The following is a 25,879-nucleotide window of genomic DNA, read 5'->3' as shown; positions in this document are numbered from 1 at the left end:
CAGCATCATGGTCACATGATCAAAATTCGAATGATTGGCAACTGCTTCATATTTATGATGGTTGTGGTGTCCTGGGATCATCTTTTGAGACCTTCTGACAAGCAAAGTCAATGGGGAAGCCAGATTCACTGAACAACCATGTTACTAACTTAACAACTGCAGTGATTCACTTAACAACACAAGAAAGGTCTTAAATGGGGCAAAACTCACTTAACAAATGTCTCACTTAGCAATATCAATTTTGGGCTCAACTGTGATCATAAGTCAACAGCTACCCGTACTATATCTTGTTCGCACTGCAAGAAAAATTCTATGAATAGTATTCAGGAATTTTCTCACCTTCCCCATGCCCAGATCACTTATATATTTGTGTAAATGCCAACTATGGGTTGATAAATATTCCTGGGGACACGTTCCCAAAATCTTGATCTTGGTTTTCTTCTCTTCTAGAGTCACATAACTGTAATATTTGAAGGTTCAAATTTTGAACCTTCATACTTGCTGTAACAAAATAGCAAGTTTAATCAGAGAAATCATCTCAGTGAGGAAAAGAAATGATGCCTGAATTATTTTAATCTTAAATACAACAGCTTTCTAGCACATGTTTTAAGTGTTTCAGACTTTAAAATGTTGGATAGTTTCCAGCTAAGCCAAGAACAGTATTACCTTCATTTATATTCTTTCACAACTTTCAAACAATAAACTCCGATGCAGCCCATTTACTGTTATTAGAGGCAGTGCTGAAGTGGCTAAAATGAACAAAGAGATTCCCTTAAAACCTCTATGGCAGGAGTCAACCATCTGGTGCTCTTCACATTTTTTGGATATCTGCCAGTATCCACAGAATGGCCAATGATGCATGGCCAGCAAAAGATGGATGAATCAACCATACGACATGCTAAGTTCTACTTCTCTTCTGTTAGTAAATTATCATTCATTGTTGATAAAACACAATGGCCAGGTCCATGCAACATGAACTAAGGTAAAATCTGGCTGACTGCTATGTATGACTAAACCTATATATCTACATGGAAGATCCAACAGACTGCTGAAAAAAATCCTTCAATCTACGTGCAGAGAAAGGCAGTAACAGAAGCACGTGAAATTGTGAGTCCTAGACATGCACATATTAAGCTTAATTCATATGAAAATAATTGAATAGATAACTTACATTATCTAGAATAATAATATTCATAATGCTATTTCACCAGAAAAATGCATGTTGTGAAAAACTAGATAAAATTATGTAAACAGCATAAAAATAGTGTAATAAAAAGAATGCTGCCACAATCAGCTAGATCAGGGGTGTCAAACTCGATTTCATTGAGGACCACATCAAAGTTGTGTTTGACCTTGGGGGGGGGGGCATGGCCAGGGTGGGCATGGCCAGCTTGACGTCACTCATTGAGGTTCCATTTTTGGCTGCAACTGCCTCCTGCAGCCCTCTGCCAGTGAAAACAGAGCCCAGGAAGGCTGCACACGGCCCTTCCAAGCTCCGTTTTCACTGGCAGAGGGCTGCAGGAGGCCATTGCAGCCGAAAACAGAGCCTGGGAGGCCCACGTATGGCTCTCCTGAGCTCTGTTTTCATTGACAGAGGCACTGCGGGCTGGTCCTTCACTATTTTCAAGGCAGGACCACTGGCCAGATCTAAGCACCCTGTGGGCTGGATCTGGGCCCCAGGTCTTGAGTTTGACACCCTTGAGCTAGATAAACATTTATCAAATATTTAAAAAAGCAATCAAGCTTTTATTCAAGTTTTTGGACAACAGATGATTACAGCTACTATTCTCTAAGGCAAAGATTCTAAACTGTGTCTCTGAAAGTCTAGCAAACGAGTCCACCAGAGTTTCTTCTTTTTTTCCCCCAGCCCCCCCCACTTCTCATCACCACTCAACTGGTTGTAAAAATGAATCTGTGGTTGAAAATGGACTCATCAAAGATACAGTGATTATTGTGAGTGGCAGTATGAGTATAAGTTCAGGAAAGTAACAGCAGTCTTGAGGGCTATTATCAACTGTAAGTCCACTTGTCTGTTCTAAGTGGACCTGTTATTTTGTATAAATGATCCCCAAAGAAAAGTGTGAATAAAAATTGGACAACGACTCTCCAGAAATGGATTTCAGAGTTCCTGTCATCCCAAATTTCTTTAGTGCTCAGAGATTTTTACTGAAAAATATTCTGGAGAATAATGTTTGTGCTAAGAGTTGTTACTAAGGTAAAGGTTTTTTTTAAAAATGAATTCAAATGATAAATAAATACTTTGTTTTAAGTTAAATTTTGGGGTTCACAATTTATTTTCAAAAGATCTTCAAAAATGGAGAAAACTAAGTGGCAAACGTTAACACAAGTGCAATCAAGATCTTATTTTCTGAAAAAGAGGAAGATGTTTATGAAGTGGTTCCAAATGTTTATGAAGTGGTTCATACTGCAAAAGGTTTGAGAAATGCAGTTCCAAGAAGAATATAATAGATAATATGTTGGGTTCAAATCTTTAGGTAGCTAGTAATGTGAATGGTAGCCACGGATAAATCTATCTGCCGCCCAACCTCACAGAGTTGTGGTGGGAATAAGACACAGGAAAGAAATTGTGTCAAATGTAGCCAATAGAAAGATTGTATACATAACATATTAAGATATATATACAAAATCCCATCCTTAACCACGGGTTTTTAAAAAAATGTTCTGGCAATTTGCATATTGTAACTGATCCACCAACTATAATGAGAGAGGCCTCATCACTGGAGTATATTTTGTGTATGTTGCTGTGAAACAGAAATTGTAAGATTATATCTTTGTGCAATGATCACAGTAACAGTTGGATGCAACTCAATATCTCACATCTGGTATTTCAGCTCTCTCAATAGTACTTCTACATTCAGATATATTTGTCCTTTGTAGTGTGCAAACTTTATGACTTACATTGTTAGAACAGCAGTAATAGAGAGGAAACACCTTTAAGTTAAACCCAGCAGGGAAACCCCCATATATTCAATAATGCATTAGAAAGTTCCTTTAAACATATGGTCCAAAAGAGGACAGGTATAAAACATCGTAGGGAGAATTCTGCATATGAATAAAGTTAAAATGATGTTTCCTCAGTGTAATGCAAAATCTCTTAAAACTGAACAAAGAAGACTGAATTTGACCAGCTGGGATAAACTAGCAGAAGAAAAAGTTCAAAAATGACATGATGTATCTTGAGCAAAGGTCTCCGATGAATCCCCATGGCAGAAGCATGGGCAATGGCTTGGAATACTGCCAATTGCTCCATTCACAAACCCCAATCGCTCCTAGTCAGGTGACCCAGATTGGAGATATTATTAAGGAGTGGAAAGAACTCTACAAATCACTTTCTGCATGTTTTCCCTAAATTGTTTTTTTTTCTCCTAATCCAATGGAATGTTGGAAAGAAATTGTGTGAAAGGGAGGCTTCTGACTTGTTCTATCTATCTGTCAAGTTGATAATGTTCTAAAACCTGGACAAAACGGTGTTGCATTTGGGGTGGAAGAGAAGCCAGCAAAATAAAGATGGGAGTTCAAAACAGGTTGGGTCAATCAGAAGGCTATTGTGGGAGGGGGGAGCTACTGAAAAATTGTCCCAATGTATCTCTATGGAAAGAGGAGCTAGGCAGCAACTTGCAAAATTGGTGACTGCTCCATTATAAGAATATCTCCTGAACTTCTGGATTGGAAAGGAGTGGTATGCAGCCCATCATGTGCTTCTATCTCTCTATCTGTGTTTTATCTCTCTATCTATATCTGTGGGGGAGAGAGAGAGAGAGCGAATGTAATATATTCTGGCAATCCCTGGGGCTGTCATACCATGAGAATGGCAGGGCATTATCTGAGGACCTCCTTGTGACCCCCTGCCACCTCCCAACAAGCAGTCAATGAGGAAGTCACAGGTCCTGAGCAGCTCTCAAGCAGGCTGTTAGGCTGGTTAAATGCCGCATCAGTGTGATTAGGTGAAGGATGGCTGCTGCCAAATGTGTAAGGGTGCAATGGTGACCACTGTGGTGCCACACAAGCATGGCTGAGTGGGTAGGCATGCTCTATGGAATGCAAGGTGGAATTGGGTGGGCTTCTCAGAGAAAAAGCAGCAGGAGCAAAAATGACTTGTGACCTTCCTTGCTAGCTTCTCCATTGACTTTGTTTATGACAAGCTGGCAGGAAAAGTTGCAAATGGTGATCATGTGACCATGGGGGTGTTAGGACAGTCAGAACTCCAAGGACCTATTGCAATTACCACTCATTTAGCACCTTCATACCTTTGAACAGTCATTGAATGAGTGATTGGTTCATTAACTGAAAACTATATGTATATAACTCCTACACATTGCTTTACATTGGTTCTCCCTATGGTTACTATTGATAAAGGAGTTGGAAAATTTTATAGCAGCCATTTTCTCCATGTTTTTTCCTACTTTGTTTTTTGAGAATGGCATGTAGGCAATAAGCCACAATCGGGTACAAAAATTCACATTGCATTTAAGAATTTCCCATCTAAAAGCTGCGTCCCCTTCCAGGCATGCCATCATAAATTGTCCATACTAAGAACATATTATGGAATGGGAAGAGCAACCTTGAGGATCAGGAAGAAAAGCTGCAACCAAGGCAATGGTTAGATAGAAGAAATCTGAGTCCAGGCAAGAATTGCAACCTGTGAAAGCAACTCATTGAAACTTTTGTTTGCAATCATTAGGTTTAAGTAAAAATTGAGAAAGCAACTCAGACAAGACCTTCCCTAGTTCTCATAAAAATAAAGGAACAGGGAGGAAATGCAAGATTTTGTTTCTATAACCTTAATAAAAGTAGTGTTAGCATGCATCGTTTTGTCTTCCTCGTCTGTCTACCTTAGAGAGATGATCTATGCACCCATGCAGCAAAGGGCCTACATGCTCACATGCATGCACCATCAGTGAAGAAACTGAAGCAGAAAATAGGTTGGGTATTTTAGCAAGACAATGATCCGAAACATATCTTCAAATCACCCATGAATACTTTACAGGAAAGAAAGATAAAAAGTTTTGTAATAACCTCCAGTCTCTAGACTTGAATATTACTGAAACTCTGTGGGGAGATTTCAAAAATATAGTATATTCAGGAGGCCTAAGCATCTTTCTGACCTTGAAGGATTCTGCGAGGAAGAGTGAGAAAAGAATGCCAAGAGGCAAGAATAGATAGATGCTAGGCTGACTACAAGAAACATTTGGAAGCTATTACTTCTGCCCAAGGATGACAAAGCATTGGCCAAAAAGGTATCCAAACTTGTGATATTCATTATTTTCTTATATTGAATCTATAAACAATTATCCATAAATAACGAGTACACATTCAAATTTTCACAAAGATATTACACCTAACTTTATATCCATGTAATTGTGTCAGCTTTTGTTCCCCAGTTCTAACAGAACTATATTTGCTTTGCAATATGATCTTCAGTCTCTCTATATGAGCAAACCATCACAAAATCCTTTTGTTGTACTTTACTGGTTACTTTTATATTCAAAATTCTTTCCACATTCATACATTCTTGTATCAATCACGTCTAGTTTTAGTACACACACTTAAGCTCCTCAGAGCCACGGCATTCATCTTTTATATTTCTCAGAGCATACTCCCAGTTCCACAAAGTGAGCAGAAGCATATATTCGTAACGCAGCTACTTTCTTTTCTCTCGACAAAACAATAATTATCATTAACATTTATGTTCGGAACACGTACAACTGTTTTACCCATGCTTCTTTTTGATTCCTGCTGAATCTCTCTGCATTCTGCATATTTACATGGTTTTGATATGAATCTCAGTGCATCCCTAACTCATAATTTCTCAACACGTACAAATTTCAGATCAAATAAACAATAAGACAAAAATATGCAAACATTTTACTTTTCTGCACTTTAAAACTAGATTAGCTTTTTTCTAAAGATAAGGGACAACTGCACTTAGACAACATCAAAAACATCTTACAAACGTAGTCAGATATAACCTATACCAAAGCAAAAACTTGAACAGGCAAGTATTTTGGCAAAAGGTAACTTTATAATTACATCCCAAGAAGAAATTAATTATCAAGAAAGGTGGGCCAACAGTTTGATTTAAACACAAATGCAGACTAGCCAATATCTTTCATCTTCACTATACAAGTATAATATATTTTAAAAACTGCCAGCTTTTGTAGATAATATCAAAGAAAAGTTAAATAGTTACATTCAAACAAAACATTTAATAAATATTTTTCAAAATATGTGAATGGAAAATTTCAACATCTAACAATCTTCATAAAGGTTCTATTAATTGTTCCATTTACAAGTATTCTTCTTTTCTTAAATAGTGAATTGTATTTATTCATTACATGTGAATTGCTAGTATTTAAAGATCAGTTTTTATGCATATACAGCTCCAAAGGATAACAATATGAAAAAAAATGCATTATTTACTATTTTGTCTCAGAACTAGAGGTCTAAGCCACACCTTTTAAAGAAAATATGAAAAACCTCAGATACCAGCACCAGATGAGTTTGGGCAGGTGAGGGAAGCATACTCTGTCAGCAATCTCTAATTTCATTTGGAATTAACCACAGACAAATCTGAGGGAAATTACTGCTAGAATCTACAAATTGCTTCCTTACGTTATCTACATGAGCAGTTTTAGGAGATCATAATGCATTTATCTTTTCACTCCTATGCTGAAATCTGAATCACATTTCTCCAATCAAAAATCCTATGCATATATTACAATATGTAAATCAGTTTTATGACACAATAAAGTTGGACCACAGTTCTCAACCTGTCATAGTATTTTGACCTCATGATAGATCCACCCTCTGACACCACAAATGAGCAGAATACTTTACAACTGGCTAATTATGAACAGACCAAGAAAAGTGCCAGAGTATCAACTCATGAAGGATGGGAAAATAGATCCTTAGCCAATCCTTCAAATATAGCATGGTATTACTGCAACCTACCAAAATCTGCCTCTGACACACTTCCATCTGTGTATCTAGCATGAGAGAAAAAAAGTTGTACATGGGACTTTTCCATGTATTTTCCCCCCTTCCTAGGGCAGAAGTAGACCTATTGAGAGGAAGTTTGGTATAGTGGTATAAGGTACCAGAATAGCAACCAGGAAACTGAAAGTTCTGTCACTTCCTCTTATCCTTAAGAAGTTAATCACGGAGGGCGGAGCTGGCGTCACGACGATACGGCATGAGATCTTGGAGGTCTGAGATCGCTGCCGATATCTTTGCTCCTGGACGGTCCTATCAGATCTAAACCGTCCCGAAGAGACGGTGAAAGTGAAGAGTGCATCCTGTCGATCCCAGGGATACCACAAAGTCCCTGGTAGATCCAGGAGAAGCTCTCCTTGCCAGCAGCAAAGAGGCAGCCATTAAAGCTGCTGAAGTTGGGACAGCTCCGAAACGGAAGAGAATAGAAAGAGAGAGTGTGCCGGTTTGGTGAGAACTTTTTTTTATTCTAAGATCTGAAAGGACACCCTAAGGAAAAGAAAGAATCTGTAAAAGTTTTGACAGAAGTAATTAAGTGGCAATTTTAAACAGGAATGTCAAAGTAACGTGTTTTTTTTCTCATTGCTGGATTTTCTATACACGATCCTGTATTTTGAAACTGGACTGGTTTTTACGTTTACATCTATTTTTTTTTCTCCTTTTTGGATTTTGTAATATTTTAGGCTAGAGGTTCCCTTTAGTTATTTCTTTTTTTAAAAAAATATCTTTTCCTTTTTTTATTAATTCTTATTATATCTTGCTTGGAAAAGGAGGGGGAAAGTGAGAGCAAAGAAACTTTGTAACACTGCCAACTAGAGGCTTGAAAATATTCTATTTCCCTGTGACCAGACAAAGCTGAGAAAGAAAGAACTGAGACTCTTTTTCAAGGACATTGCTATTTGATAAGATAGAGAGAAGAGCATGGGAGAGTATTATTGCAGGTGCTCTTCTGGGTTTCTATCAACAGCTGGAGTCTGGTGTTGAAACCTAGAGGGGAAAAGGTGATAAGTTTTTGGAGAAGAGAGCTATAACAAGAGCCTTGGATAATTAAACAAAGTGCAGTGTGCCCTTTTTACTTTTTCTAAGTTGTGCTATCCCTCCTCACCAGTTTTACTGTATTTCCTTTTATCTTTTTTTCTTGTAATAACTATATGGGTTTTGGTCTTTGCTGGAGCTTGTCTTTGTTTTTCTTTTTTTCTTTGGAAGTGCAATCTCTACGTTTGCTTTTTATTTTAAAGGGAAAGCCTTAAAAGCCTTTTTTTTCCCCCTTTCCTGGTATTTTTGTTTTTTCATCTACCTTTCTGGTTTATTCTCATGCACTCTTTTCTATTTGAGACCTTTCAATTGGATTAAGGTGTTGAAGAACCTGAAGAATTTTTCCTTTTCCTTTTTTTTTTCTTTTTTCTTCTTAAGCCTTTTTCTTCATCTAACTATTGATTGGATTAAGGTATACAAGAACCTGAAGAAATTTTGTCCTCCCCTTTTTTTTCTTTTTTTAAATCATTATTATTGGGCTTCTTTTTTCTACTATTTTTTATTTGAACTATAATTGGTTACTTCACAATTGGATTAAGGTTTAGAAGAACCTGGAGATTTTGAATTGCTTAAAATGAGTAGGAAATTTACAGCTCCTGGTTCTTCAACTTCTACTTCTTCCTCTCCACCATCCGGCTGATAACGTTCAATACAGACAATGTTAAAGCAAGAAAAAGAACAAGAAATAGTGACTCTGCAGATGATTATGCAAGGAATTCAAAATATTCAAGCAAGATCAGAGAATATTGAAATAGAGAACATTGAACAAAGAACAGAGAACATTGAACAAAGAACAGAGAACATTGAACAAAGAACAGGGAAAACCGATGAAAAAGTGGAGAACATCCAACAAATGATGTTGAAGTATGATGAGAGATTCCAAAAAATTGAAGAAGAAGATAAACAAAGAGACAAGAAGATTGGAGATATTGATAACAGATTAATGGTGGTTGAACAAGATAAAAGTGGTATGTTGAGATGGGAGATGGATAGATCAGAATTCTCCTATGAGCTGTTCAGAGCATCCAGTAGTGCTTCAGTCTCTGCATCCATAGGCTGAGCTTTAATTGAGGAATGCAGAAGCAGTGGGCCTCTGCAGCGGTGTACTCATCCCCAACTGGCTACGATAGGAAATATTTCAACCTGGACCCCGATTTTTCTAAATTACTCAGTACCCCCGAGGTAGACGAACCTATAGTGGGTTTAGCGTCCTCCTCTATTCCCAGTGACGTGCTGGAGGTTTTAAAGCCGGAGGAAAAACGGGCCGAGCTAGCCCTGCGCAGAGCGCATCAATCTGACACATGGGCTATCAGATCAGCTACGGCCGCCTCCTTCTTCACGTGGTCATCTCTTAGATGGCTTCGCCTTTTGAAGCAACACGTCCCTACTTCCAACATTAGGGCGCACCAAGACATCGCCAAACTCACTGCTGCTGCTGAATTCTCTGCTGATGCCACATACCACACAGTCAAGTTTTCAGCGAGGGCCATCACATCTCATGTCACAGCGCATCGCTTGCTATGGCTAAGGCACTGGCAAGCAGACTTTAAACATAAATCCAAGATGGCTTCCTCCCCCATAGTGGGAGACAAACTGTTTGGCCCTTCCCTAGATCCATTGCTAATTGAAACCCGCAGCAAGAAGAAATTTCTTCCCTCCCTTGCTCGAAGATCAGATCCCAGAAATCCCCAGTCCTTTCAGAGGGGATCCTTTCGACCTTTTTATCAGGGACCCTTCTCTCCCAGATACCAGAGACCCCCATCATTCAGATCAGGACAACAACATGATAGGTCCGACTCAGTGGACAGGAGTAGAAGGGGCGGTCAACACAAAAGGGCTTTTCGGGGAGCAGGAAACAGGCCCTTCCGACGACCAAGATAACTCAAGGGACCCATTTCCCATTGGCGGACGCCTTAAATTATTCGCGGACCAATGGGACTCCTCTACCTCTGATTCTTGGGTCAGAGACACGGTTAGATTTGGCCTTGCTCTGGAGTTTCAATCCACTCCCCCAGATTTCTTCATGTCATGCCCTCCTTCCAGAGATCCGATTAAGCGTAATCTCATGGATTCCGCTATCCAACAACTTCTAGACATAAGAGCCATCCAACCAGTAGCTATCAAGCAACGAGGGCAAGGTTTTTATTCACATCTTTTCATTGTACCAAAACATTCGGGGTGGGGTGGGGTGGAGAGCGATCTTAGATTTGAAACGTCTCAACCGTTTCCTGGTATATCGCAAATTTAAAATGCATACCCTCCAATCAATATTACTGGGCACCAGACAGGGGGGCGTGCTCACGTCCATAGACTTGACAGAGGTGTACCTGCATATCGCTATTCAGCCTTCCCATTATAAGTTTCTGAGATTCTGCTACAATAATCACCATTTTGAATATGTGGCCCTTCCATTTGGATTAGCCTCTGCCCCCAGGACCTTCACCAAGGTCCTCGCAGCACTAGCTGCCCATCTCAGGAACATCCCCGTTCGCCTCCAGTGTTATCTGGACGACATCTTGATTTTATTTCCTTCCGCCCATCAAGCAGTTATAGACACTCAGACCACATTAAAATCCCTACAAGAGCATGGATTCTTAATAAATTGGAAGAAGAGTCAATTAACACCATCGACTTGAATAATTCATTTAGGGGCCATTATAGATACAGTGGAAGGCAAGGTTTATCTGTCACCAGATAGACTAAATAGCATTCAAAAATCAGTTAAGGAGATCAGGTTGCTTAAGAGGGTGTCCTTATTGGATCTATCAAAATTGTTGGGCAAAATGATATCATGTATTTCTATTATCCCTTGGGTCCGCCTTCACACTAGATCCCTCCAGTGGTTCCTGCTACCGTACCAGAGATCCGGCCGAAGCAACTCCAAACACAAAGTCAGGGTACCACCCAAGGTCCTCATGTCTCTCCTCTGGTGGTCCAAACTGGTCATCAACAGAGGCTGTCTCTTCAAGGAACAACAAAGGCTCACCATGCCAGCCTGTTTGGGTGCCAGCCTGTTTGGGTGGGGAGCTCACATCCAGTCGCTCACAACCCAAGGCAGATGGTCCACAATAGAACAGTCATGCAGCATAAACTGGCTGGAACTTTGCGCAGTACACCTGGCCCTTCGCAACTTCTTCTCCCAGGTACGCGGTCAGCACATACTGATTCTGACAGACAATATGACAGCCAAAGCTCACATAAACAAACAGGGGGGCACACAATCGAAACAGCTAATGAGGGAAGTGGAGCGCCTGTGTCGCTGGGCGGAGAACAACCTACTTTCCATCAAAGCAGAACACATTTCGGGCCTGTCAAATACACAGGCAGACTGGCTAAGCAGGGCCACCATAGATCAGTCAGAGTGGCGCCTCCATCCATCCCTGTTTCAAGAAGCAGCACGGACATTTGGTCAACCGGTGGTGGACCTATTTGCTTCCCCTCTCAACACTCAGCTCCCGAGATTCTTTTCCAGGTACCCATCCCAAGGGGCGGAGAATTACAACTCGCTCCGCTGCCGATGGCCCCCGGGCTCCTGTATGCATTCCCTCCACTGGCACTGGTTTCCAGGGTCATAAGCTTGATGTAAGGCACGCACTGCGAATTTATATCAAGCGTACAGAGACCTTCAGGAAATCGGAGGCCTTATTTGTGTCCTTTCAGCCCAATACCCAGGGTCACATCTACGATAGGCCGTTGGATACGGGCTGCAATAGCTAAATCATATCAGTCTCAATCTCTGCAGGTGCCTAGGGGCATAACAGCTCATTCAACTAGGAGCGCAGCAACTTCTGCAGCTTGGGCCACACAGGCACCAATAACTGAAATCTGCCAGGCTGCGACTTGGGCTTCCCCATCGCCCTTCATTAGACATTATAAAATTGATGCGTTTGCCTCTGCGGAGGCCTCCTTCGGCAGAAGAGTTCTGCAACGGGTCCACAGGGACCAGGAGGAGATTCCAGACCAGATGGAGTCTCTCCCGTAGGACAGGCCAAGCTTTGGTATGTCCCACTACTGGATGCTCTGAACAGCTCATAGGAGAAGGGGCGTTGGTACTTACCTGATATGCCTGTTCTCTTTGAGCTGTGAAGAGCATCCAGCCCCACCCTTTTCCGTCTGGTGGGGTCCTGTTTTGGCCAATGAATTTTTTAGGTCATGAGGATGAGAGCACTTATTTCTCTCGTCTTCGCAAAAACTGGGGAACGCATGGAGGAGTCACGTGGAGGAGGAGGAGCTTTCCTCAATTAAAGCTCAGCCTATGGATGCAGAGACTGAAGCACCTCCCACTACTGGATGCTCTTCACAGCTCAAAGAGAACGGGCGTATCAGGTAAGTACCAATGCCCCTTCTATCTTAGATTCCAAAACGTAGAGGAAGAAAAAGGACAAAACTTAGCTGAGAGAATGATAGAAATACTGGCTGAAGCTTTGGAAATAACTCAAGAGAAGATGATGGATGGAATAGATGAGGTTTATCGAGTTTTCACAAGATATGTGATGAGAAATAGCTTACCAAGAGAAGTTCACATTAGATTTACAAAGAAAGCCATTAAAACGCAAATATTGCAAGTGGCAAAAGAGAAAACTTTGAAATATAAAGATAAAGAGATTGTGGTCTTGAAACAAATACCCAGAAGAGTGAGAGAGATGAGAAGAGAAGAGAATACCGATTCCTGACTAAAATGCTACTGAAAAAAGAGGGGAATTATAGATGACTGATTCCAGAAGGTTTAATGTTCACTTGGCAAGAACAGAGACATAGAATTGACTCAATTGAGAAAGCAGAATTATTTTATACAGAATTTTTTGGAGGGAAAGAGGAAGAGACAGAAAAAGAGATCTCACTAATTGAATTCCAAGAGGACTGCCAAATGGGGACTGAAAAAGACGAAGGTGCAGTAGGTGGAAAGGAGGAAGCCAAAGAACAATGTGAACTAAGATCTACAAGAGCTGCTAAACCTAACTATAAAATATAACCATGGAAGAGAAAAAATTGATTACAATTAATATAAATGGATTTAATTCAGCTGTTAAAAGAAGGAAAACCTTTCACAAATTAGAGAAATTAAAATTTGATATAATTTAAAATGGGAAGGCCGAATGGCGATATGTAAGTATGCCTCCATCAGGTCTATGGACATGAGCACGTCCCCTTGCCTGATGCCCAGCAGTATGGATTGTAGGGTATGCATTTTGAATTTGCAATATATCAGGTAACAGTTGAGTCGTTTTAAATCTAAGATCGCTCTCCACCCCCCTGAATGTTTTGGTACAACAACAAAAAATGAGAGTAAAAAACCCCGCCCTCGCTGTTCGGTCGGAACAGGTTGGATGGCTCTTATGTTAAAGAGATGCTGGATAGCAGAATCCATTAGATTACGCTTAGTCGGGTCTCTGGAAGAGGGACATGACATAAAGAAATCTGGGGGAGTGGATTGAAACTCAAGAGCAAGACCGAATCTAATGGTGTCCTTGACCCAAGAGTCAGAGGTAGAGGAGTCCCATTGGCTCGCGAAAAATTTAAGACGTCCGCCAATGGGAAGAGTGTCCCTTGACCTATTTTGGTCGTCGGAAGGGTCTGCTTCCTGCTCCCCGAAAGGGCCTTTTGTATTGACTGCCCCTTCTACTCCTGTCTCCCGAATCGGCTCTATCCTGGGGTTGTCCTGACCTGAAGGATGGGGGCCTCTGATACCTGGGGGAGAATGGAGCCTGATAGAAGGGCCGAAAGGAACCTCTCCGAAAGGACTGGTAAGGTCTGAATTCTGATCTTCATGCAAGGGAGGGGAGAAATTTTTTCTTACTGCAGGACTCCATCAGTAAGGGGTTCAGGGAAGGGCCAAACAATTTATTTCCCACAATGGGAGAGGAAGCCAGTTTGGCTTTATTCTTAATAAAGACACTGCTTGCCAGTGTCTCAGCCAGAGTAGACGGCGGGCTGTGACGTGTGATGCGATAGCTCTCGCAGAGAATTTAACTGCGTGATATGTGGCATCAGCAGAGAACTCGGCTGCAGCAGTGAGCTTGGCAATGTCCTGGTGTGCCCTGATGTTGGATGTAGGGACGTGTTGCTTGAGCTGACAGAGCCATCGAATGGATGACCTTGTGAAAAAGGATGCGGCCGTAGCCGATCTGATGGCCCATGCATCCAATTGATGTGCCCTGCGCATGGCTAGCTCGGCCCGCTTTTCCTCTGGCTTTACGGCCTCTAGCGCATCACTCGGAGTCGAGGAGGATGCTAGGCCCACTATGGGCTCGTCTACCTCAGGGGTACTCAGTAATTTTGAAAATTCTGGATCCAAATTAAAAAATTTCTTATCGTGACCAGACGGGGCTAGGGGCATCACTGCAGAAGCCAGCTTTTTCTGCACCAGATCAGAAAAAATAGGTGGGGCTGGGATAACCTCAGCCTCCACAATGGGCTGTTTAAAGATTAAGTCCTCTGGACCCTCCGTTAAGGGAGCGGGGGTGTCGGATGGTGACTGCTTACTTAGGCCTGAAATGTTCTTGGCCTTGAATAACAAGGATTTGAATAGGTGTGGCTTGAATAATCCCACGAAGGCAGGCTGATCAGGGATAAGCCCCTCGTCCTCGGACATTTTCCTTCTAAAGGATCCGCCTCCGATAGGGGTTCACTGTACTGCATAGACCCCAATTCGAACTCGTCTGGTTCCATGATCTGGTCCAATTCCCCCCCCCTCCTCCTCCTCCTCCCGCTCTTGAAGGGGGGTCTCCCCCTGCAAGTATACCTGGATTTGATGTTGGTCCAACCTGGGCAAGGATCTTAATGAGTGAGATTCCTGGTCAGAAACCACCGGATAATGACTAGGCCTGGTTGCTTGCTGGAGTCCGGCTGCGATCCCTTGGCGAATAGCCAGCTCCATCCAGGCTCTTACTCTTTCTGGAACCTCCTCAATGAGAGAATCCTCTTGACGGAGGCCAACTGCTGTTGGGGTGAAGGTGGCTTCTGGAGCCCTTCTAGCCAGTGTTCCAAGAACCTGAGCCTGTTGTCCTTGTGAGGGCAAGCTGCGTCTGGATGAGAGGGAAAGATCTAGAGGAGGGGGGGTGAGCAGAGGTAGAGGGACTGGAGGATGGTACAGCCTGAGGCACCGTGAGGGTTTCTTTGGTGCGCTTATCAATTTCCTTCTCCAGGGCCTTGTGGCGCCTTAAGGCATCCCTCTGGGAAGCTTTGGAGGTCTCTTTAGCCTGCTTGCGCAAATGATGAGTCTTGGCTTATGCCTTCAAAGAAGGGCGTTTAGAGGTGGTACCATCTGCCATATTAATAATTTATCTAATGTAGTAATAGGACAAAGAATCAAGGTGAGGCAGTTGGCACGCCCAGGGTCCGATCTGAGGCAAGAACGGTTGCCCTGATAAGGTATTTCACCTCCCCCCCTTTTTTGATATAAATTTATAGGTATATATATGTATACATATATTTGCAAAATGAGTTGTACCTCAGTGATAATATTTTAGTGAATTAAAATATTATATTGTCAAGAAAGGTGGTATTAATATTATGCTTGTGATTAATAATATGGTATTGCTGGTACAGTAATTGTATTATTGTTCCGAAGGACAGAGGGATCTGTCTGCTTTCAAATTCAATGAGAGACTAAACAAACCAATCAGCCAAATTTCGATATGCCTAAGGCCCAGTTAGAAAGGAAAATTTGGGCCTACAGCAGCCTACCTGCACAGGCAGACACAAGGCCTGGGTGCTTGCTGCTGTGCCGCTGAGGATTGGGCTGTGAGGGTTAGCCAACAAATCTCAATAAGGAGGAAGTAACCTCGAGTGCAATCCAGCCAGCAAAGGAGGTTAAATGGCTTCGTGAATCCAGGGGGTAACCTGCTGCTTCAAGTTCGAATTCCACTCACAGCGCAGAATTTAAGACAAAATGGCGCGCAGCCACGAGGTGGCACCCAAAATGGCGTCCACCAGCAGTGGGTGAGGTCGCGCCTCTCAGCGGCGGTTTTGCACCAAGCAAAGTCGAAGCTCTGGAAACGGAGTCGGCTAAAGGAGGAGAGAGATAAGCTCTTCTCCTTCGAAAAAAACAGTGTTCGAAGGGTGGGGGGAAATCAGCGATACGACTCAGAAGTTGAATAACGAAAGCCGCTAACGCAATGGAGCGAAAAAACAGCAAACAATAAGGCAGAGGAAAGAGTCAATTCGGCTATGGGAGGTAGTGCGAAGCGGCTACTGAGCCTCCCGTCGCCTCCCTCGAGGGCGCAACAGCACTTCCTCTTTAATCACAGACTCGCAACTGTCTTATGCGCAGAGGCTAGAGAGAGAGAAAATTTCCAAACCTGATGATAAACTCAATACAAAGCAATCCTGATTCGGCCAAGGAGTTAAGAAAAGCACTGCCTGTCTCGCACGAGGCTGAGCAAAAACTGGGGAATGCTGTGCAGGAGTCACATGGAGGAGGAGGAGCGTTCCTCAATTCAAGCTCAGCCTATGAATGCAGAGACTGAAGCACCTCCCACTACTGGATGCTCTGAGCAGCTCATAGGAGAATTCCTAGTTGCAACCATATAAGTGATCCTGCAGATGGAAATCCAAGCTAAGGAGGTGGGGTGCCTCATGGGGGAAAGAGAGGCCCTGGAAGGCCCCTCGCATGCCATTTAAAAATTGGGGGTGCGGACAAGTCTTTCCTCTCTCAAACTGAATATCCTGCTTAGATTTTGGTAGGGAAGATTTTCAGCTCTCTGGAGGAGATAAATGAAGTCAAAAGGAAAACTGGCAGGAGGTAAGAAATGATGACAGATATGCTTAACAACTGGAACTGGAGAATTGCAGTTCATAACTGCATCACTAAACAATGGTCCAAATTATTGTCATTAACCAAAGACTACCTGCACCATGATCCCACTTCTCCAGGCTAAACTTATTTAATGCCTCCAATCCCAAAGATGCTTTTTCCAAAAGGCAACTGGACTTTCTTGGGTGTTTTTTTTTCTTTGAAAACATTTTGCTTCTCATCCAAGAAGCTCCTTGGATGAGAAGTGAAACATTTTCAAAGGAAAAATCAAGAAAGTCCAGTTGCCTTTTGGAAAAAGTATCTTTGGGACAACCATGACCCAGATGATTGAGAATTTCCATGGTCATTTAGTGCCTCCAACCATTCTGCATTCATATTTCTTCTAAGTTTCTTATCATCCCTACTCTGGGTGCACTCCAGTTTCTTAATGTCAAGATTCCTCTGAATATTGATACTGTTGTTTATTATTGGTTCATTTTTATATTGTGGCCAACTGTGATAATTGTGTTTCACAATTTCTCATCAAAGTTATTTATAAATAAATTAAACAGCACAGAATCCAGAATGAAGTTCTATGCACTGTCATTCAAATATTTATAGGAATATCCTCATCTCTGCCAGGACCAACTAAAGTGTTCTAGATTTCTTCGCTCTCCAAAATAAACACACATTAACAGGCAAAGGGAGGGGGAAAATCTTACCCAATCCTTCACAATTTGCTACAGACTGCAACTCACTTAAATACTGTTTCAATTAAAATATTTTCTGGGAAGATTTTTTTAAATAGTTTATCTGCAACAGTAAAATTACATTTCTGAAAATACTGTCATCTCTCTTCCATAAATAAACATAACATGTTGTCCAAAAGTATCTTGTTTATTACTATTATTCTATCTGACATCTGGAATAAATAAAATATATTATTAAGGTTATATTTAAATTAAAAAATAAAAGAACTGTAAGACTCTGTTATAAAATTGTAAATTCTCAAATTCTCCAAGTACTGTACAGCTTGAATTTTAAAGAAATTTTCCTAGAAGATTTTGACTGCCCTAAAAAAAAAAAATCAAAATTCACTACAACCTGGATACAGATTTCAGACATCATAAAATGACGTATCAGATAGTAAGAATGCCTTTTAGAAATCATACTAGCTCTAGATTAAAAGGACAGTCACCATTACACAGCAGCCATCTGCAGCTGGCTTCCATATCTTTTTTTTTATTTATTTCAATGAGTTTTTCTTTTATTGTTTATTTTCAACAACTGCTTCCTGTCCAAATGCTAGTAAAAATGGTAGCACAGGGGGGAAATGTTTCGTATGCTTGTGCTCAGAAAACTAAGGAAATAATTCTGCATGTATCACTAATCCATCAAAAGAATTATTGTACAAAAGAAATATTTTTAAAAGTCAACAGCCAAGCACCAAACATTGTTTTAATCATACATGCACACTTTTGTACATACTTATCTCTGGGCTTCTTTGGGAAATGGAAAATAATGTTCCCTAATTATCAGAAATCCCCAGTACAAAATACTCAAAACGAGAGGTGGTGGGGGGGGGAGAGAGAGAGAGAGAGAGAGAAATGTATCCAAGGAAGCCAGAGGAGGTGGGAAATCTCTACTGCTTGATAATAAATTGGGGAGAGGAGGGGAAGGGAGAAAAACCAATCGAGCCGGGGAAGAGCAGTCTAGAAAGTTTCTGCCAACAGCAGCTGAGATGCTTCATCACCAGCCTATTTTCCAGACATTATGTTTCATATGGCTTCAAGAGTCACATGACAGCTGCAAACTAATGCCTTGAGGGCTGTTTCTGCCTCTCTGTGACACTGGCAGGCTGTGAGAGACTCCAATCCCACAGAAAAGAATGTTCCCCCTTTTTTTTCCATTACATCATGCAAACCGGTCCTGGGGGAGAAGGGAGCGATTCACAGCTGGTGGCAGCTGCAGTACCATCTGCTTTAGTTTGCTTGGCAGATTCCTACTCAACCTCTTCTGGGGAAGCACGCCTCTATCTCAACACAAAACACCCCATTGTGCAAAAAAAAAAAAAAAAAAGATATTTGCAGATCGTGGAAGAGTGAGCTTTTTGCTAAATGGTCAGAAACAGAGGCATCAGGTGAGGATTTGGGATCACAGGGAAAAGGAGCCTACCACACAAAAGACAAAATTGCTAAACACGCCATGCTTACGGAGAGAAACAAGGCCGGTGCTCTAACCTGCCATCTGCTTGCCAGGATGCCAGGATGAAAAAACTACAGTCAGCAATAACTTTGAAAAGAGGGGGGAGAGAAAGGGAGGAGAAAAACAGCTTAAGCCTTCAAAGATAGAGATTAGCTGGGGCAACTTGGAAAAACTGAAACTAACAACTTAGCCCTAGATGGGAAAAACTTCAAATATATTTATGAATACTGTTAGCACATCTGATAATTTATGGGAGCCCCAGCTGGAAGGGAAGATTTTTGAAGTCACTCACTGTGATAGTCGGACAAATTCACCATAAACTAATAGCAGAAAAGGGGTTTTATCTACCTCCTTTGTTCTTTGTGATATGTATTGCCAACAACTAAGATTTGCATTTTAGTTGTGAAAAGTGCTTTCCATATATAGTAAGTATAAATATTGCTTGCTTGCTTTCCCTATTCATGTTACGCTCTTGGAATTTGTTAAAAACTTTTGTGGAAGGCTTCAGAACTATTGCAAACTTTCTATTTATCACTACAAAAAACAATAGGTTTGTTTTTACACCTAACTACAGAGGAATAAGAAGTAGGGGAAACTGAACAATGCAACAAGCAAGAATGATCAACAGTACGCAGTCCTTATTGCCATAATTTATTTGTGGAATAAGCAACTTTCCTGCAGTAAAATGGCTGGGATTTTGCAGTAGATCCACCACAAATGAGTTGTTTCGGTTCTGATATAAACAACAGGCAAGACCTCTGATTTCAGGAACACTCCGATGAACTCCCAACACTTTTGAAGTCTCTCACATCTCCCAACAAAAAGCTTCAGGAAATGTTTACTGCGCTGTTTTCAAAATTGTCTGGATTTGCAATGACTTACCATACATTTTGCCTTCATCAGACAATATGATTTTCCTCCTCCCACAAGGGGGATATATAGCTAGGGCCTCCTGAAAGCTCTGCTCAATATCTGGGCTCCAGACCCCTTCTGCGTCATTGTCAATAGGTTTATCTGCAGAATCGCTCATTCTTTCAATGTCCTCGGCAGGGCTCTCGCTGCCGCTCCAGCTGCTGGGCTCAATGGTGGTGGCTGGTTGGTCCAAGCCTTAGCCTGGAAGCTTTAAGAGAATTAACCTAAAAACAATAAAGAACAGTTTCAGGTGAAATTTTCTTGGTTAGTTTTAATAATCGATAGAACAAAAGCAGAAGTTGTACTTAGAGATGTAGAGAACTAAAGAAAAGTAGTCAAGGTCTACTCTTCTTCAAGTGGGCTACTAACAGGAGCTACTATCCATTATTTCTGAAATTAATAAGAACTGTAATCCATACACATAATATTTAAAAATATATGATTACACTGAATAACTATAATGGGTTCAAGAAGTTCAGAAATAGTCCCGGTTAGAAAAAGGAAATATTTCTGTTTTAAAATGGGAAATTTCTTATTTTAATTCATCTCAAACAATGAAGAAATTTTGGAAAACCAGAATACCACATAACTGAAGAAACAAGAAAGTGACTAAGCCATTGAAAATAAATCATATAATACAGACAAGGAATGACTAGACCAGATTTTTTTTATCTGAATCAACTATGGAACAAGAAGAGATGGCTCTTTTTTCAGATGTGTGATCAATTTATTATGAAATAATCTAATAGGACAACTCCTGCTAGGTCTACTCGACTCACGGACATTTCATTGCTTCTCTTGTATTTGTGGAAAATGTACTGCTGATACAAAGGTGTGCTCTAGGCAAAAATCTGCTGTACCAGTAGGGCATCACAGTGGTAAGCCTGAAGAATACAGTGCAGAAGCACCAGGAATGGATTTATCTCAACCTGCTGATGCATTGCTGATTCTTATTAGGGACAAATCATACATTGACAAACTAAGACTACTATAAAAGATAACTTCCAGAAATGTTTGCTCAAACATTCGCATCCTTCTTTTTTAAAAATAAAATCCAGATGAAAGATCTAAGAAAAAGTAGTAAAGTTTTTTTTTCCTCCTCTCTTTTACACAATGCATAGGAAAATATGGGAAATAAACCAAATCATTTGTTTAACATTGCTGCATATTATGAATTAACCCTCTGCGAGTGATTTAGATTTGCCTCAATGAAGAGATGCGCCCTGGAGAAACATAATTCTCACTGAAACAGAGATAAATTGATTTGCTCCAATGAAGCCCTTTGTGTCCTCTTGGCATTTCAATTCCCCACCTGCCATTTGCCAATGTCAGAAGCAGCTTCCACGTGCCTGTCCCAAAACCTCTGTGGTAAGGGCAGACCAAAGAAGGTGGAGCGTTGTTTTAAGGAGGTAAGCTGTGAAGGGCTGCAGGACAAAGCAAAAGTTGCAAGCACAGCATGCCCTCTTCCTCCTGGGTGAGAACTCAGCAACCACTCCCCTACCTGGGTGAAAAGAGAGCTGCTGGCCACACCAAGTCTACTGGATACAAATTAAGTTCTCGTGAGCTGAACAGAAATTTAAACGAATTCCTCATTTTGGCAAATGCTGATATTTTACAGACGCAAACATCCTCTTTTGCAACAAATAAATAGCTTCTGTTTATTTCCAGAGAACTTGATTAATCACTTCAAACTCAGCTTTATGTATGAAGAGCCTAGTTGCATTTTAATCTGGCGTGAATCACTAGTATTGTGCAAAGTAACCTTTGTATCATCCAATGTTTAAATGTCTATTACACTTTTGTGAGTGAACAGTCAATATTAAAACATTTCTATGTTAAATTTCAGAGTGTTTTTTTTAAAGTATAACTAAATAGCTTGTGTACACTGTAACTTAAACCACGTAACTTGGTTGAGTATTTTTAATACAAATTTACACAGACAAGATCATAATGTACCCAGATGAATTACATGCATATTAACTGAATTTGGTTTCCAAAACTGGAAAAATACTCTCTACAAACACTGATCTAAACAGCTCCAGCTAATTAATTTGCAGGAGAGTGCTTCTGATCCCATAGCAGAAACCTGACAATCTTTAAAACAAGTAACATAAAACAATTTTGTTTTGCATTTACTGCGCAATCCAAGTATTTTCAAAGCATCTAATTCCTTATTATCTTTTGCCTCTATAGTCTTTTATCTTTGCCTTGACTCTCCCCCCGCCTTCTAATATTGTGCGTGAAATATTTGGATTCCTAGATGTGCAGGCTACTTCTGGAACTGCAAAACATTCATTTCCTTTTTGCAAACAGATCCAGTCCATTCTCTATCATTTCTTTTGTACATGTTGCAAACTGGACTTTTCTGAGTATTTGGACTCTCACTTCTACATTCAGTTCAATCCCTGGATTGGATCACTAATAAACTATGCTTTAATTACATGCAAATGGTTGAGGCTTGGCTTGCTAATAATTAACTTATGATTTAGTCAATATGTAACCTACTTTTAGCCAGGCAGGTCAAACTAGCTGGTAAAAATAGCTCAGTTCCCATTGTTTGCAATCAGAAAGGACAGAAAAACATTTTGTCATCCAGATCACTTTTGGGGTTGTTTTCATTACAGTATATCTGGGGAGGTAACATATTTGAAAGGAAACTACAGCCACCTATCTCCACAACCCCCATCTCAAACACACCAACAACAGCCAAGCCTCCTACAACTGGCCCCAATCCATTGGGCTCACAACCTCTGGTGATCACAGAAAAAGAAGTGCAAGATCTATTTCACAGACAAAAGCCAGGAAAAGCACCAGGGCCAGACAAGATAACTCCTTCTTGCTTAAAAATCTGTGCTGACCAATTGGCTCCCATCTTCACCCGAATCTTGAATAGATCACTAGAGATGTGCTATGTTCCTTCCTGCTTCAAACGTTCTACCATCATCCCAGTGCCAAAGAAGCCCTCCATCAAGGAACTGAATGACTACAGACCAGTTGCTCTAACATCTGTAGTTATGAAAATCTTTGAAAGGCTTGTGCTGGCTGTCCCACCTGAAAACCATCACGGATCCGCTGTTAGATCCCATGCAGTTTGCATACCGAGCAAATAGATCAACAGATGATGCTGTTAATATGGCTCTGCATTACATCCTACAACACCTTGAATCTCCAAATACCTACGCAAGGGTCCTCTTTGTAGACTTCAAGTTCAGTATTCAATACCATCATTCCAGACACTCTTCTAAGTAAATTAAACCAACTAGCGGTACCTGAACACACTTGTAAGTGGATCATAAGCTTCCTAACAGACAGGAAGCAGCAGGTGAAGCTAGGCAGAATCACATCCGATACCTGTACAATCAGCATAGCCCCCCCCCCAAGGCTGTGTGCTTTCTCCTCTCCTCTTCTCCCTATATACCAATGACTGCTTCTCAAACAATCCATCTGTTAAAATACTGAAGTTTGCTGATGACACAACAGTGATTGGTCTCATTCAAGACAACGACGAATCCGCATACAGACAGGAGGTTATACAACTTGCTTTGTGGTGTAACTGGAACAATCTGGAACTGAACACACTCAAAACCGTCGAAATGGTGGTAGACTTTAGAAGAAACCCTCCCATACTACCAACTCTTACAATACTAGAAAACACCGTATCAACAATAGAGACCTACAAATTTCTAGGTTCTATCATATCACAAGACCTAAGATGGACACCTAACATCAAAAACATCATCAAAAAAGTACAACAAAGAATGTTCTTTCTGCGCCAACTCAGAAAGCTCAAACTGCCCAAGGAGCTGCTGATACAGTTCTACAGAGGAAGTATTGAGCCTGTCATTTGCATCTCTATAACTGTCTGGTTTGGTTCTGCAACTCAACAGGACAGACACAGACTTCAGAGGATAATTAGGACTGCAGAAAAAACAATTACTACCAACCTGCCTTCAATCAAGGACCTGTATACTGCACGAGTCAAAAAGAGGGCTGTGAAAATATTTGTAGACCCCTCACATCCCGGACATAAACTGTTTCAACTCCTTCCCTCAAAATAGAATTCTTTATTGGCCAAGTGTGATTGGACACACAAGGAATTTGTCTTGGTGCATATGCTCTCAGTATACCTAAAAGAAAAGATACATTTGTCAAAGAGTCGAGAATCATAAGGTACGACACTTAATGATAGTCATAGGGTACAATAAGCAATCAAATCATACTAGGAAACAGTCAATATAAATCATAAGGATACAAGCGACAAAGTTACAGTCATACAGTCACAAGTGGGAGGGGATGGGTGATAAGGAGTGATGAGAAGATTAATAGTGCAGACTTTGTAAATAGTTGAACAGTGTCGAGGAAATTATTAGTGATGGCTTTCAGGAAAAAACTGTTCTTGCGTCTAGTTGTTCTGGTGTGCAGTGCTCTATAGTTGTTCTATTCTATTCTACTCCTTTTTATCTGCAATAATTCCTTGAAAAACTGATTACGTGGGACACAGGAATTTCCAAGGGCCATCATATTGCTGAAAAATGTGTTCAAGTTCTCTATAACTGAAAACATTTTAAATCATTGCCAAAACTGAGGCATTCTCACAAAAGCAAAATTCTATTTTTAATGCTGAAAGATTTATGCAAGCTGTGTTGTCCTGACATTGCATTCCTGTTACATTTCCTTACATTTCAAGTACAGAGAGACAAGTCCAGTAAAGCATAACTAAAAGTTGTATTTTCTCTATGTTCTCACTGGAACAAATACTTTATTTAACTAATTATAGCTTCAACATATACAAATAAGTGCCTTTTATGACCAGATGCTACATTTATATCAAACACACAGGATTTGTCTGCAGAGTATTTACATATCATCCTGGCAAACACTTGGCAAAGATGTTCAGCAATATTTAACCTGATGGAGAAAATTATTTCCAATTAATAAAAGCTATTGTCAGCCTTCAAGATTTTCTTCCTTTGCTTTGCATCTTTCAGCTCTCATAAGTAACAGGGGGAGGAGGGGGGACATGGTTATGGGAAGCGAGCTGGAGGTATTCCAGAACAGAACTGTATAAGGTGGGGGGGAGGTTCTTGCTTAGGCTTCTATCCTACACTATGCGCAGCCGCAACTCTTTATCAAAATATGTCAAGGTCAACAGACAGAGGGCTCATCACCACCTGGAGATGCCCACATGATGCTATACACAACTTTTAATTGGATGAGCCAATTGAACTATTGGGGGTGGGAACGTTGCCATCACTTTGTATATGTGATTTACATGCTCATTTTCTCAGATTCAGAATTCTTTTGTTGCTATCACTTGACTTCCAGTAAAAGATATCTTTTCTCTAATTAATGGAGTCTAAGTATTTCTTTCTTGGATTTTGAATGGAGCACCATCTGACATTATTCTGAATCTCAGTTTCACAGCCCACCCGGAGAATTAATAAATTTTCTTCTGAGAGGGTCTGAACACAATGTCTAATCCAGCCAGCGACCAAGAAGACCTGGGAGTGACTGGAGGACCAGATTCCCTGCTGTTAGGGGAGACAGGGAAAGCCGACTTGTTAGCAGAATTAAGTCTTGGCAAAAAAACAGCTGTAAAACCCAAATGGTCCCTGGGAGTCGGCTGGAAGGATCCTGAGGAAATGCCTCCTCCAGGAATGACCACTACCCGAATATAGGTTATTATATGATTTATTAAGATTTTTAACAGAGCCCAAACCCTGATTTTTATTTATTAAAAATATTAATATTAGCCTTGGCAATGATTAATGATAAGCCATATTAATAAATTAGAACAATGTTTAATTTAAATGTAAAATTTTCTATTTTTATCATCAGGTCTCTTATTTATTTATTTAATTTTATTTATTTTGAGCACTTTGCACTGGGGATGGATAAAACCAAAAGTCAGAAATGCATTTTTGTTCCTTGATGTATTCTGTAAAAAAGCTTTTTAAAAGTGGATACCAATATATAAATTCA

General features: G+C 40.7%; 1 protein-coding gene across 8 annotated transcripts in view; it reads right to left on the bottom strand.

The window, feature by feature from the left end:
- TEAD1 (TEA domain transcription factor 1) overlaps nucleotides 1-25,879 on the bottom strand; it is a 229,511-nt gene that overhangs the window by 120,106 nt on the left and 83,526 nt on the right. For all 8 annotated transcript variants that reach the window (XM_026664832.2, XM_087950992.1, XM_087950996.1 and 5 more), the window contains one exon: nucleotides 19,868-20,121. In XM_026664832.2, the coding sequence (XP_026520617.1) occupies nucleotides 19,868-20,015 (148 nt within the window). In that variant the 5' untranslated portion in view covers nucleotides 20,016-20,121. The remainder of the gene's footprint in view (nucleotides 1-19,867; nucleotides 20,122-25,879) is intronic.

Source organism: Notechis scutatus, chromosome 1 (genome assembly GCF_049901735.1).
Source record: "Notechis scutatus isolate UNSWTSFEM ecotype Mainland chromosome 1, rNotScu1.2, whole genome shotgun sequence".
In the NCBI taxonomy this organism is placed as follows: Eukaryota; Metazoa; Chordata; class Lepidosauria; order Squamata; family Elapidae; genus Notechis; species Notechis scutatus.
The sequence above is the reverse complement of the archived record's forward strand: the minus strand, read 5'-3'. Positions and strand labels throughout refer to the sequence as shown.